Here is a 12758-nt window from a genome sequence, read left to right as displayed (position 1 = left end):
GCTTGTGATTATGAGGGAGAAAAATAACGACAAGTTGGAAGTTCGGGCACCACAAACTGAAATCAATAATGTACATGTATCGTTTAAATACATTTTGTTTCGCAGCAGGAAGCAGAAAAGGAGTGTCACATTCATGAGGGAAGATGACGCGGTTTATGGAGTGAATGACAAACACCATGTAAAAGAGCCAATGAGTTTTAACTTGTGCCAAGAATGTGCAGAAAGGACTTTTATTCTCTAAATCAATCAATAAATAAATAGGGCTTTGACAAAAAGACATGCCCCTAAATAAAATCTGGATTTTTGTTTGGCTCTGATGTGACAATAGTTGCATGAAAAAGGAATTTGTCATAGTTTTCAAGCCACCGAACTCGGGGAAAGTAAAACTCGGACCAGTATCTTGTAGTTGCTTTGCAAAAGTCAGAGCTGGGTAAATGTGATTTCTTCTGTTGTAGGTCTGATGTAAAGTAAAAACAGGACTGACCTCTCTCACGGCTCTTTCAGACTCGCCAACGTACTTGCTCAGCAATTCAGGACCCTGAAAAGTCAACAGTGGTGGATTTCAGCAAACATTTTTATAGATTAAGAAATTGTACTTAAGACATGAATTCACCCATTTGCAGCGACGTTATCGTTATTTTGAAGTTGCCAAAAAGCATTCCAATGGGTTAAGAGGTGGTCATTAACATCATAATATAAACGAAATAGTGCGGTGATTTGAGTTGGCATTCAAAGGCCTCCGTTTCTGCCTGAGTGCTAGCCCAAGAAGTGAATGGAAGAGTCTGCATCCTCACTCAGTGCTCGTTCTCGTCAACCATCGCAAACGGATGGACGCCAGCCAGTGCGCACCAGTCAGAAGGCCAAGTCTTGGCTGTGGCGAAACTGTTTCTCAACTTTTACGTCAACACTGGTTAATTCTTGAGACTCACTTCTCTTGCTTAGCTTAGATTGAGCGGAAAAACATCCACTTCTCCCAGGGAGAACTTCCTCCCTCTGAAGTTGACCCTTTCAACACCTCTGGGGCGACACAGGAGAGGGCATTTCACCTCGCAGCCTTTTCGTCTGCTGCAGTTAAGTGTGTAGGCTGACTCATAGAGCCCTGGTTCGTTCTTCTCGGGTGGCAGCGCCAAGGCCTGTGCGAGGTGACTGATGACATAGAGGTACGGACTGTGTGTGTGCGTGTGTGTGTGTGTGTGTGTGTGTGTGTGTGTGTGTGTGTGTGTGTGTGTGTGTGTGTGTGTGCGTGTGTGCGTGTGTGTGTGTGTGTGTGTGTGTGTGTGCGTGTGTGTGTGTGTGTGTGTGTGTGTGCGTGTGTGTGTGTCTTTTGATGTTTTTCAGCGGGTCACTGGCCAAAAATTTATTTGGGGAGTGCCAAAGCTATATTTATGGTTTCTGGGTAATTTGGAGGTGCTCAGTCGGAAAATGATGCCTGTTTCTTTGAATTTACTCTAGGTTTTGGGATTTCGATATTTCTGATTTGTTGTTGTTATTGTATTAGAAAAATATGTTTTCGAGTGCAGAGTCCCTCATTTTAAGAATTGTTGCTTGATTTTCACTTGGAACACAATTTGCATATAGATGGTTCGATGCGATCACGACTGCCGTCTTTCATGATATCGCAATCAAAAATGCAAGAATACTTTAATAAAAATCTTTTTTGGATTTAGCGACATCACCATACTCTGTAACCGTCGCAACTTTCTTGGCACCAACATATGCCAAGAAAGAAACACATGTAGTATGACTTTTCCCACACAACGCAAATGATCATAGAATATGTGCAGAGAATGAGAACGACAATCATATTTTTGGGCCAAGTACATTAAAAACAAATGGGATTTGTCTCCAATCGTTTGAGCCACCCTAGTATTGCAGCAACCAAGCCATGAGGACAAAAATATACATTCAAAACCTAAACACACAATTACAGAGCTGATGGTTCATGAATAAACATGACTATAAACAGGTTTTGTTTTGAGTTGAATAAGTTTACACGTTTAACATAAGTGTATTTTTTTTCAGGGGTTGGGGGGGGGGGGCTTCTTAATTAACATGCACATTTCCTCATGCAGCCGCGACTTCCCGAAAGACAACCACTGATCAACAACTCGCCAATTTGGCACATCCATCTCTGTCAGGACGGTGTGAATGAACGGAGGCGGGGAGAAAGGCTGAGGTGACAGTGGTTGAGGTGATGAATGAAAATAGACAAACACGGGTTCAAGGGTCACACAAGGAAGCTCTTTGCACAGGAAGTGGGGCGGCAAGATGCCCCTCTCGGGGTCATTGGGGGGAAGCCTCTTTTCGAAGACGTTGACGGACATGTTAAGACCGCGGCGGCATATCATTTGATGAATGCATAATGGGTTTTAACACATGAACATTATTTGATATTAATCCATCAGTCAAAAACAAAAACAAGCCTATTAGGTCATGAGCTCACACTTAACGTACCATGGTAAAATGATGTTGTACTGGTGCCCGGATTTAATGGTGGTGGTCTATGGCGATGTTTTTACATGCGAACCCCCCCCCCCCCCCATGTTTTCCCTTCATTGTGCCATCTAGTAAAATTAAATTAAGGAAATAATGACTGATATAAAGAGCTTTCATCCTTTAGGTTGGCATACGACTTGATGTTGTTGGTGGCATGTACATTTTTCAACTTGTTACTGATGAACTTTGCTCTAAAGTTCAAGGTCAATCTGAACCAAAAATCAATCCTCTGCGCGTTTATCTGCATCAACTACATTACTAGTTCGTTCATCAAGTATCGAGACAATCAGATGAAAATTATAGACTAATAAACAAGTGTTGTGGTTACTCTATTTTATCTAGTTTTGACCATGACCTTTGACCTATACATGGACACTGGGATCTGTGAAAACTTGTCAAGCCTATGATCCAAAATTGGGGATTTCAAGTGTTTTCAGATGTGACCATGAACTCGTGAAAAAGAATCAACAATGCTACTTTGAGCAAGTAGAAGGGAAAAGGAATTGACATAAAGAGAGGCAAACTCACTTTGATGGCCAGGAAGTTGAGGCCACTTTCATTGGCCAGGGCTTTGGCGATCATGGTCTTGGAGCAGCCCGGTGGTCCATACAGCAAGACCCCCTTTGGTGGCTGGATGCCCATGCGGGTGAAAGCCTCCGGGTGCCTGAGTGGCCACTCCACGGCCTGCTTCAGTTTCAGCTTCACATCCTCCATACCACCGACGTCAGCCCAGCGAACCTGCATCGGGGTGAGTGATATTGGACAATTTTCTTCAGCAAGAATGACAAAATACACTTGCGGCTTAAGATACGAGTGACATGACTTTTGTAGGGGCCATCGTTAGTCCAATTTTTTTGCTTTGTCTCACTTAAAATTTGAGATATGGGTGCTGTAAGGTGGCAAGGAACTCAACTCAACTACATTAACAAGTTAGCAGCTTGTCAGACAGCGAACAATGATAAAAAAAATTCTTTATTTTGAAGTACAATGTTAAACTAAACATAAAACCAAGAACTACGGGTTCTATATTTCAAATAACCGCATACATATCTTTACCTTGGAAAGTCTGTTTAGCTTTATGATAACAAATAATGCAAAATGCCATTGATGGGCTAACCAATCGCATTGTGATGTGGTCTTTTCAGCAACACACGAATTGAAAACAGTGCAGCAAACACATTCAGGCATTTTATAAATGCAACAAAAATAAAATCACTCATATGAATGCAGCTTCCATTTTTCCATTGTGAGAGTCGTCTTTGGGTGTGTCTCAATGGCTAAATTATACCGCCAGAAGTAGCCAAGACACACACACCCGCCAGAACAGAACAATGATCAATAAAATGGACTAAATGCGGCAAAAAAATAAAATAAAAAATTAAATAATGTAGCTATATATTCAGAGTCTCGATAAGTTCAGTGCTGAAGAAGTGCACTCCATGTGTTTACAAAGTAACTGTTTTAATGGAACAGGAAAAGTGACAAAAACACAGACTTTATTGCATTATTGGTGTAACCTGGTTTAAGACTTAGTTACTTATGTTTAGCCACACGTTCACTAGAATTTGGTGACGTTGCCGTCGCTTAATGCTTAAGTCCAAGCAAGTTAACTCTAATTGAAGTAGAAAAATAAACAGCCTTCAAATGATTCTTTTATGTTCATTTTGGTGGACCACAACACATATAATGTCATCAAATGCAGATTCATCTATTGCTTTTGTTTGTCAAAAACACAGGGGAGGAGGACCTTGAAAAACATTGCATCTTAAATTACAATCGTAAGATTGAAGGGATGGCGAGGGAAGCAATTAGATTTTATTTCAAAATCGCTCGGCCCTACCCGAAATGCTTGACGGATCGCACAAACAACCTGATTGTATGCAGAAGCTAGTCTCAGTGAAGACCTCTCAGACAAAACGGAGGGCGATAAATTGTTCCGGATGGACAAAAAGCGTTTGAAGCATTGAAGGAAATATTTGGAAGGACACGAGGAACTGAAAATTCCGGTTGAATTATGAGCCGGTGTGAGAGTCAGCCAACGGCCGCTTGTCTGAGCGAGGGCGGGAAGCCAGCATTTTCCCCCACACTATCGCTTCCACGCACAAGTCATTCCACTCTTCACGTCTCCAAATCCACGCCATGGGGCACTTGCAACACTTTCGTCCGTTTTCATTCAAATCCCCGTGCATTCTTGCGCGGTTCACATAACCTCTCGCCATCTGCCTTCATTCACTTTGAATGGCTGTCTGTAACGGGCCCCTTTAAAAAAAAAAAAAACTATGGACATGCTGTAGTCGTGCCAAAACCAGTTTCCACTGATGGAAAACAAATAGAAGAATGCTCCTGGCAAAACGCTTATATCTTCCACCTGTTTCCCAGATGGGGAAAAACGTATCTGTTTCCAAAGTCATAAATGCTTGAGGGGAAAGGGATTACCGATGATACAGGAACAGAGAAGCAGAACAGAGTTGCAGGAAATGTGCAAGAGCGACCCTAACGACGATTGTTTACACAAAAACTTGCAATGACATCATAACATTAAAATAAATGCCAGAAAGATGATTTAATTACATCGGAAAAACGCATGGCCGGTGCCGCAAAGAATCGTCCTAACTTCTGCAAACGGCTCCTACTCGACAAGCTTGTCCCTCAGTCCAGATGTATCACTTGAACATAGAGTGGATATGAAAAGTATACACACCCCTGATGACATACACTCTCCATCGTGACGTATATGCTCTTATACACACACACACACACACACACACAAACACACACACACACACAGGCACACATGCACGCACACACACACACACACGCCCGTACCTCCTGGTACCAAATGGCACAGAGCTGCAGACCAGGAGTTGGGGACCAGTGGCCTCCAGTATGCATCGTGGTGTCAAAAATGTAACTAAATAGCTAATAGGAAAGTAGTAAACGTTATTGTTCCTGGTTTTGAAGCAGTGACGTAAAATCCAATTTTTTTTTCCCAAATCAAATAATCTAAAAGCTATTTTAAAGGGAATGTTGTAAGACAAGGGTGCTCAAACTTTTTGAATCGAAGATCTACTTTTCGATCAATTAACCTCCCGGGATCTACCCATACCGGCACGCACCTGCGCGCGCACGCACACACGCCCTGATGAGAAACAGCCTGAAACGGAGGCATGCGATGCACTTTTGCAGCCTGTTAACTATCGTAGCTCACACGTACCGTTTTAAAGTGCTCCTATTCTTTGCTCGTGACCTCGGTGAATTGTACACGAAGCAAACTCTGACTGAGAATGACGTTAAAAGATAGAGCGCAACAGTTCTGATCACAAGCTGCAATTTGCACCGAGTGTGTGTGTGTGTGTGGGGGGGGGGGGGGGGGGTTATACGGGGGGGGGGGGGTGAACGGGCGGGAGAAGAAGAAAGGGAGGAGGGGATGAGAGAGAGATAGACCGGGAAGCCAAAATGTTTGTTTAGACAGCCGGGATTGAAAGAAAAAAAAAGTGAAAAAGCAGCGGTACGACGGTGAATGATACAGACAGTAACAATACCTCACAATATTTTCCAAATGAAGCAAAGAATACATTGAAAACAGGATTGCATACTAATCGTTTCTTTTTTTGGGGGAGGGGGGGTGGGGTGAATCGATGATACATCATAATAATACTAAGTACTGACTTTTGGATTTTCCTGTGCAGGCGTCTCCATATACACTAGTCACAAAAGATTAGCGACATTTGACTCTTGGGTGAAATTTCAGCACAATCCTAAAATGCATTCAAATCTTTACAGGTGAACTTAATGAGAGCTTATCTAAGTTTTTGAATGCACATGTCCAACTGTTGAATGTTTCAGTACTTTTTGCACAAGGTACTGTTCTTTAACGGCAAAATTAACAACAGGCGTTTGGTCCTTCAATGGAGGAATAAATGTCGTGGTTTAATTAAGAGCTGATGTTGAAAGAGTCATCATCTTCATGCTGTTCACAATTCAACCAAATGAGACCATGATGTGCCTAACAATGGATCAACAGTACCTTGCCATTGTGATGCATCAAACAGGACGTTCCCAGACGGAAGTGGCCACCGAGCTTCAAGTGTCACAGAGTGTCATCAACAGGTTTTAACGGAAATAACAAGCGACTGGACGAGTCAGAGGAAGATGTAGAAGTGGATGTCCTTTGGCCACATCTCATGCTAAGAAAATGGTTTGAGACTGTTGACTTAAGATACGGAGACAGGGGGCCCAAGTCTACAGGATGGGATGTACAAGGGCCACTGAGAACAAACAATATCACCTCTGTCTTCTTTTCATTGAATTTCAAGACATTTTGTGCCATCCAAGTTTTGATTTCTTCCAGACAGGATAGGAGTGGCCTTAATGAGAACGCGTCTTTCTTGCTCAGTGGGACATAGATCTGGCAGTCATCTGTGTAGCAGTGGAAGGGAATACCATATTTCCTTAAGATGGAGCCCAATGGGAGCAGATACAGCGAGAACAGCAGAGGCCCCAGAATTGAGCCCTGTGGAACACCACATGACAACATGGAAGCAACATGGAGTTGCTGTGTCGAGGCTCAAAACTGTGCACCGCAGAACTGCTCCTCAAGAAGGGTGGGATACTAGGCCCCAGCAGACAATAAATCGACTTATGAACAGCATGAAACGCCAGTGTCAAGCTGTAATTGATGCTTGAGGGAACATGATGAGTTATTGAGATGTGGGCATTTTTTGTTGTGGTGTACCCACGATTGTTGTTAACTTTTCTTTCAATTAGTTGTCTGAAATGAGGAAATCACAAGTGGCTCCTTCTCCCTAAATGTCCTACTTTCATGATATGATATCACTGCAGCGTGAACGTTTTATATTTTCAATAACTTTCAGCTGAAAACCAAATATCCCCAACTTTTTGTGAGTAGTGTATGTTGATATTTTTCCAACTATACCATTACAGTAACATCAAGATGCAGCGACTGGTTGCTGATCAGTATATTAGAGAAAAACTATTTCATGCATCACAAAATCGAGTAAATTTATAGTTTGTAAACTTTTCTACGAGTTGCTCAAAGGGCTATTTTTAACCAGCATATGCATTTCTAGTTCCAGATTAACTTATTCGTTCAATGTTGGCATTCAACATACTTAGCCGATTTTGACTTTGGGTCTGGAGCCGCACCAGTTCTAAGGCTAACCGTCGGCCGAGAAAGCCCGCGGGGGCCAGCAACACCAACCCCACGAAGGGTCATTGCTGCCACTACGAGGTCCAAGTGGAGCCACAGCTGGGGAGATCCGCGGGAAGGGACCGGCACATGTCCAGATTCGTCATTGCAGCCCGCACGTGCTGGCGCGGAACGGGCAGACGGGATGACCGAGGGGAGCAGTGAGTGGGGAATAATTCCAACAGTATCACTACATAACAAATAGCACGTCAAGGATTTTTGGAAAAAAATATCTAAAATAAAATACCAAATGTTCCCATGATACCGATAATATCACATTACCAGTCGGATCATGATACAACAAATTTGCGACCATCAACATTGCATCACGATATCAAGTGATATGTTTCTGATGAATGAAGTGATTGAAAGGTCTGTCTATGTTTAATCGGCCTCTCTCTTCTACTATTTTATTTATGATTTGGTCATCTTCCACGCTGCCCCCTACTGGCACAGAAAAGGCATCTTCTCTCCTAACACAGCTGCAGCAGACTGTGTGGCCACATTGCATGTAGGTTTTATGGACGTTGAGCTGGCGTGCGTTAGGCCCGAGACGTGTTACTCAGCAAAATGCTAATCATTCCTCTCGAGACTTTGCATGGCATTCTTACTTGGAAGATTTTAACAGTCGCATGGCCAGCACACTAGAATTAATGGCCAGGCGACTGAGTCACGTTTGTGGAATTACAAGGTCGACGCTTTGACTCACGCCTCGCTCACTCATCTTGATGTGTTTCTTTTTTGAAGATGAACCGCTTATTATCTTTTACTGTTGTTTTGTGAACTTTACAAGAGAAGCTGGCGCTTTGATGGCCTCGCGAAGGGAGGAATATGTTTAGAAGCTGAAATTTGAACAGCTTTTTGTACAGATGCCACATATCTCGATTTGTATGAACATACACTATGCAAGACTCTTAGTGTTCTCTTGCTTGTCCTTTTCAAAGTACGTTGTTCACCTCTGATACATTTTCTTTTAATCAAGTTTTCTCGAGAATTTGCTTCTTGGAGGTTTTGACAGTATCCATAATATGATGACCTCGCATGTGGGAAAGGAGAGCTACAGTCGGCAATGCATTTCTCAGCTGTTTATTAATCAATGAGCACGTTCATACGGGAGCTGATGTCAACCGCAGCTCATACTGACATATTGACTCAACCTTCGATTATAACCCAACCCATGAGGGCCCGCTTCTTAAAAACACATAAAGCACATACACTATAATTCGTACACTATTTTCTGTAAGTTGTACGGTTGTTGTTTTTTCTACTTCAAATACATTTACAATGTGCTTGTATGTCAGCAAACAACCAATAAACATGTGTCTTATGCAACAGGCATTCTTATTGGCAGACTGGACAATCTGTAATTCTAGAAAGCCTGCAGCCATAACTTTGTTTGATTGAAATGTCGACAGGTGGATTTTCACGAAACTGGTCAAAATCCATCCATCCATTTTCACTTGTCCTCATTAGGGTGAGCTGGAACTTATCCCAGCTGACTTTGGGCGTAAAAACTGGACTGCTGGCTAGCTCATCATTTTTGTAATATCTTTACTATTATTTGCGTATTTTGCACTTAGGCTATTTATCATCTAAAAGTGTTTTGATTGAATAATAATTGTTTTTGAGTAGTTCTTCCTGATATTTTTGTGTGCAGGGTATACACCCTTGACTAGCCACCAGTAAGGGAGAATTACACTCTCCAATTCAGTCTTGAATGAGGATAACATGCTGTTTTGTTTTTTGTGTTTTTTATTTTTTGTTTTGCAGAACAGAGAAAGTGTGAACCTTTTTTTTTTTGCTTGAAAACATTTTCCGTGCAACTGTGGAGGTTTTTTTTATATGGCCACTGTTGATTATTTGTATAACCGTAGTTTCGTGAGAATAAGATGCACCCAGTCTTTATGAACCCCCTGCCGCTGCCAAAGGCATTTTTTTCCTCTATTTGTGTATAATACACTCCCCGAATTAGAATATTGCTAACTGTTCAATCAGTTTCCTGAAAACACACACACGCGCGCACACACACACACACACATACACACACACACACATACAGACACATTTTTGGTAAGAAAACTAAGGTATGATGGATATTTACTGAATTGTGCAGACAGGCAGGCAGTTTTTAGAATATGGGGGGGGCGGTTAGTGTATACCATTTGAACCTCATTGAAATCCATCCTTTTTCTATTACACTTGTCGGCATTAGGGTCATGTGTGAGCCAGCTCACGTTGGAGGATAGGATGGGAACACGCTGGAATGGTCGTCAATAAATCACAGGGCACATACTGACAAACAACCATTCACGATCATATTCAATGAAGAGTCTTGAAAGAATCAAACATGTTTTTGGAACGTGCAAAGCCGTGAATTTAACCTCTCCGCTGTGAGCCAGATGTGCTAACAACTATATCACTGTGGTGTCAAAATTGTGTCACTGAATTCGTGATGAGTAAGACAAAAAGATGAGGTACCGTGTCATAAAATGAAAAAATGCTTCTTGACATGGAAGCATACGTTGTGCTGAAATGCCTGCCGACGTGATAGGAGAGGACTTCCAACAAACTTGAGGCACGCGCATTCATCCGGCCTCCGCTGGAAGTTTCTTATATAAAAGGGATTAGAAACAAATGTTTGCACTCATGTGGATATAATCAAGTCCAACGCTCTGTGGCGAGCCTTTCAGCTCTGATGCCAAGGAGGAGGGGTGGGGGTCACTTTCCAGTTCCAGGAACTGGCCATAAGGAGTGAACATCGCTGGATGTGCACAATGTGGCAAAGAGGCGGTGCACACAAGATAGGATGGACATATCGTCTTCATTTTTCTCTTCTTTTTTTTATGTTGGTGTCTGCCAGGAACCCTCGGTGAGCCCATCTGCTTTGAATTACCAACTGAGGATGATGTTAACCTTCTTCCTGTCCATAATGTCCTACACTTGCAATGTCAAAACATCCTGCATCCTGCCACTTTCTTCCGCCCCCCCCACGTGCTTTTTTTTTCTACACTCGGGGTCACTTTTTTTAAGAAGAAGCCAGATGAAAGTAAAAAGAGAGGCCATGCTACTCTGTGTGATTTAAGATTATCTTGTGGTGTTGGGTATCAATTAGATGGAGGGAGGTGGATTAGATCAAGGGAAAGCCTCGATAGTGGCGTCATCACCTGCATAGTCGTGGTTCACTATTTGCTAAGTCAACGTTTTGTTTTTGTCTGTAAAACCTAGCAAGTCACTGAAAAATTCACCTTTTGTACCTCAACCAGGGAGCCAACTCTTAGCACCTAGCAGTGTTAGCATTAGCATAGCCACGATTTACTGTGATCAGATTATGGCACCGGAAAAGTGTTCACACGGCAAATAGTTGGAGAATGTCTGTTCAAAAAAATTTAGCTTCAATCTGGTCTTTCATTTTTTTGAAATTTACTTAAAATAATAAAAATAATAATCAAATCAATTGTTTAAAAGCCATATGAGCACTGTGCGCTCATATGGCTGTAGTTGGACTGAAGGCAAGAAGGTAAAGGGCGTGCCGTGGTTCTGCCATTTCAAAGGCAACACAGTGCCTTTTAGAGCAGTGGTTCTTAGCAAGTGGGTCGAGACCCAAAAATTTCTGGGTGTGTAGCGGACAGTTGATGAGAAAAATAAAAATACATGTACCGTATTTTCACGACTATAAGGCGCCATTAAAAGTCTTAAATTTTCTCCAAAATGGACAGGGCGCCTTATGGTGCGGAGCGTCCTTTATATGCGCTGAGTTCCAAAATCTGACTGACAGCCGACACGCTGTTTATACAGAGAAAAGGCAGAAGTGACTGTGGCCAGGCATGCGGGAAAGAAGTCGACCAATCAGGGAAGGGTGGGCGTGTATATATACATATACGGAGAGGGAGAGAGAGAGAGAGAGGGAGAGAGAGGACAGGCAAGCTAGTCCGCCAATGGTGAAGGGTGGGCGTGTAAGTGGACGCTAAAGGGACGCCTCAAGCCAGTACCAACACTTGTATAGAGTGTGGCAATGTGCATTGTTGCAAAACAACTCCGGTTTTGGTTTCTAAGAACCCCTGAAAATAAATTCGACAAAAAGACACGCCTACGAAGCTCAGTTCAAACTTAAAGCCACCGGTTATGCTTTTGGCATGCGTGCCCATCTCACAGCAGCGGTGAAAAAACAAGTCAAGCAAATGAACTCTGAGCTTGCCGTTATTCCCGGAGGCTTGACTAAAGAACTCCAACCACTGGACATTGGCATCAACCGGGCGTTCAAAGTAAAGTTGCAAACGGCATGGGAACAATGGATGATCGGTGGCAAACACAACTTTACAAAGAGTGAGAGGCAGCGCTTGGCGAGTTACGCCACAATACGCAACAACGAGAGGGAACGCGGCGTTTTTGATGGATTACGGTACTTGCACAATTGTTCAATTCTTTCTACACACACAAGTGCTGCCACCATGTTTCGCTCTGTTCTTTACTTTCAAATGTGGGAAAGCTTCTCATGAGAGAAATGTTGACTTTGCTGTTGCTGCTCCTTCTTTCCGCTCGGCAATGCGTAGAAACTCACACTTTAGCATGTGATGCGTTCAATGACAACTGGGATGTGCAGTCCTCTGCTTCTGATACAGAGGATGAGGACTTTGATGGATTTCTGGGTGATGATTGATCGAAAAAGGTGAGAACATTGTACGATGGCTAAATAAAATACACCCGAACTCAGTTCTGCTTTCGTTGCCTTTTTAAAAACGTGTTTTTAGCTTATCTGTATGTCTTGGCATGCTACCGTATGCTTCAAGCTAACGTGTTAGAGTGCGCGCATGCATGCCGTATGTTTAAGCAGGCGTATGTTTTACCACTGTAAAACTGCGGCCATTCGTACGATGCATCCTGTGTATGTGTAAAATACAGAAATGTCACCCATTAATGAGACTGCGGCCATTAGTACGGTGCGTCGAATAGTCGTGAAAATACGGTACTGTGTTTGTTTTCCCTGTTTTTTTCTGAAACACTACTGAGGTGTACCAACTTACCCCAAGCGTCAGAAAAATGTGCTTGAGTTGCG

General features: G+C 42.7%; 1 protein-coding gene across 3 annotated transcripts in view; it reads right to left on the bottom strand.

Moving 5' to 3' along the window:
* spata5 (spermatogenesis associated 5) overlaps window positions 1-12758 on the bottom strand; it is a 145449-nt gene that overhangs the window by 113011 nt on the left and 19680 nt on the right. For all 3 annotated transcript variants that reach the window (XM_052059286.1, XM_052059295.1, XM_052059278.1), the window contains exons 12-13: window positions 3025-3234; window positions 485-538 (exon numbers count right to left, since the gene is read on the bottom strand). In XM_052059286.1, coding sequence (XP_051915246.1) covers window positions 485-538; window positions 3025-3234 — 264 coding nt within the window. The remainder of the gene's footprint in view (window positions 1-484; window positions 539-3024; window positions 3235-12758) is intronic.

The sequence above is a fragment of the Hippocampus zosterae genome, chromosome 1, assembly GCF_025434085.1.
Source record: "Hippocampus zosterae strain Florida chromosome 1, ASM2543408v3, whole genome shotgun sequence".
NCBI lineage: Eukaryota > Metazoa > Chordata > Actinopteri > Syngnathiformes > Syngnathidae > Hippocampus > Hippocampus zosterae.
Note: the sequence above shows the minus strand (reverse complement) of the source record. Positions and strands in the feature narration are given on the sequence as shown.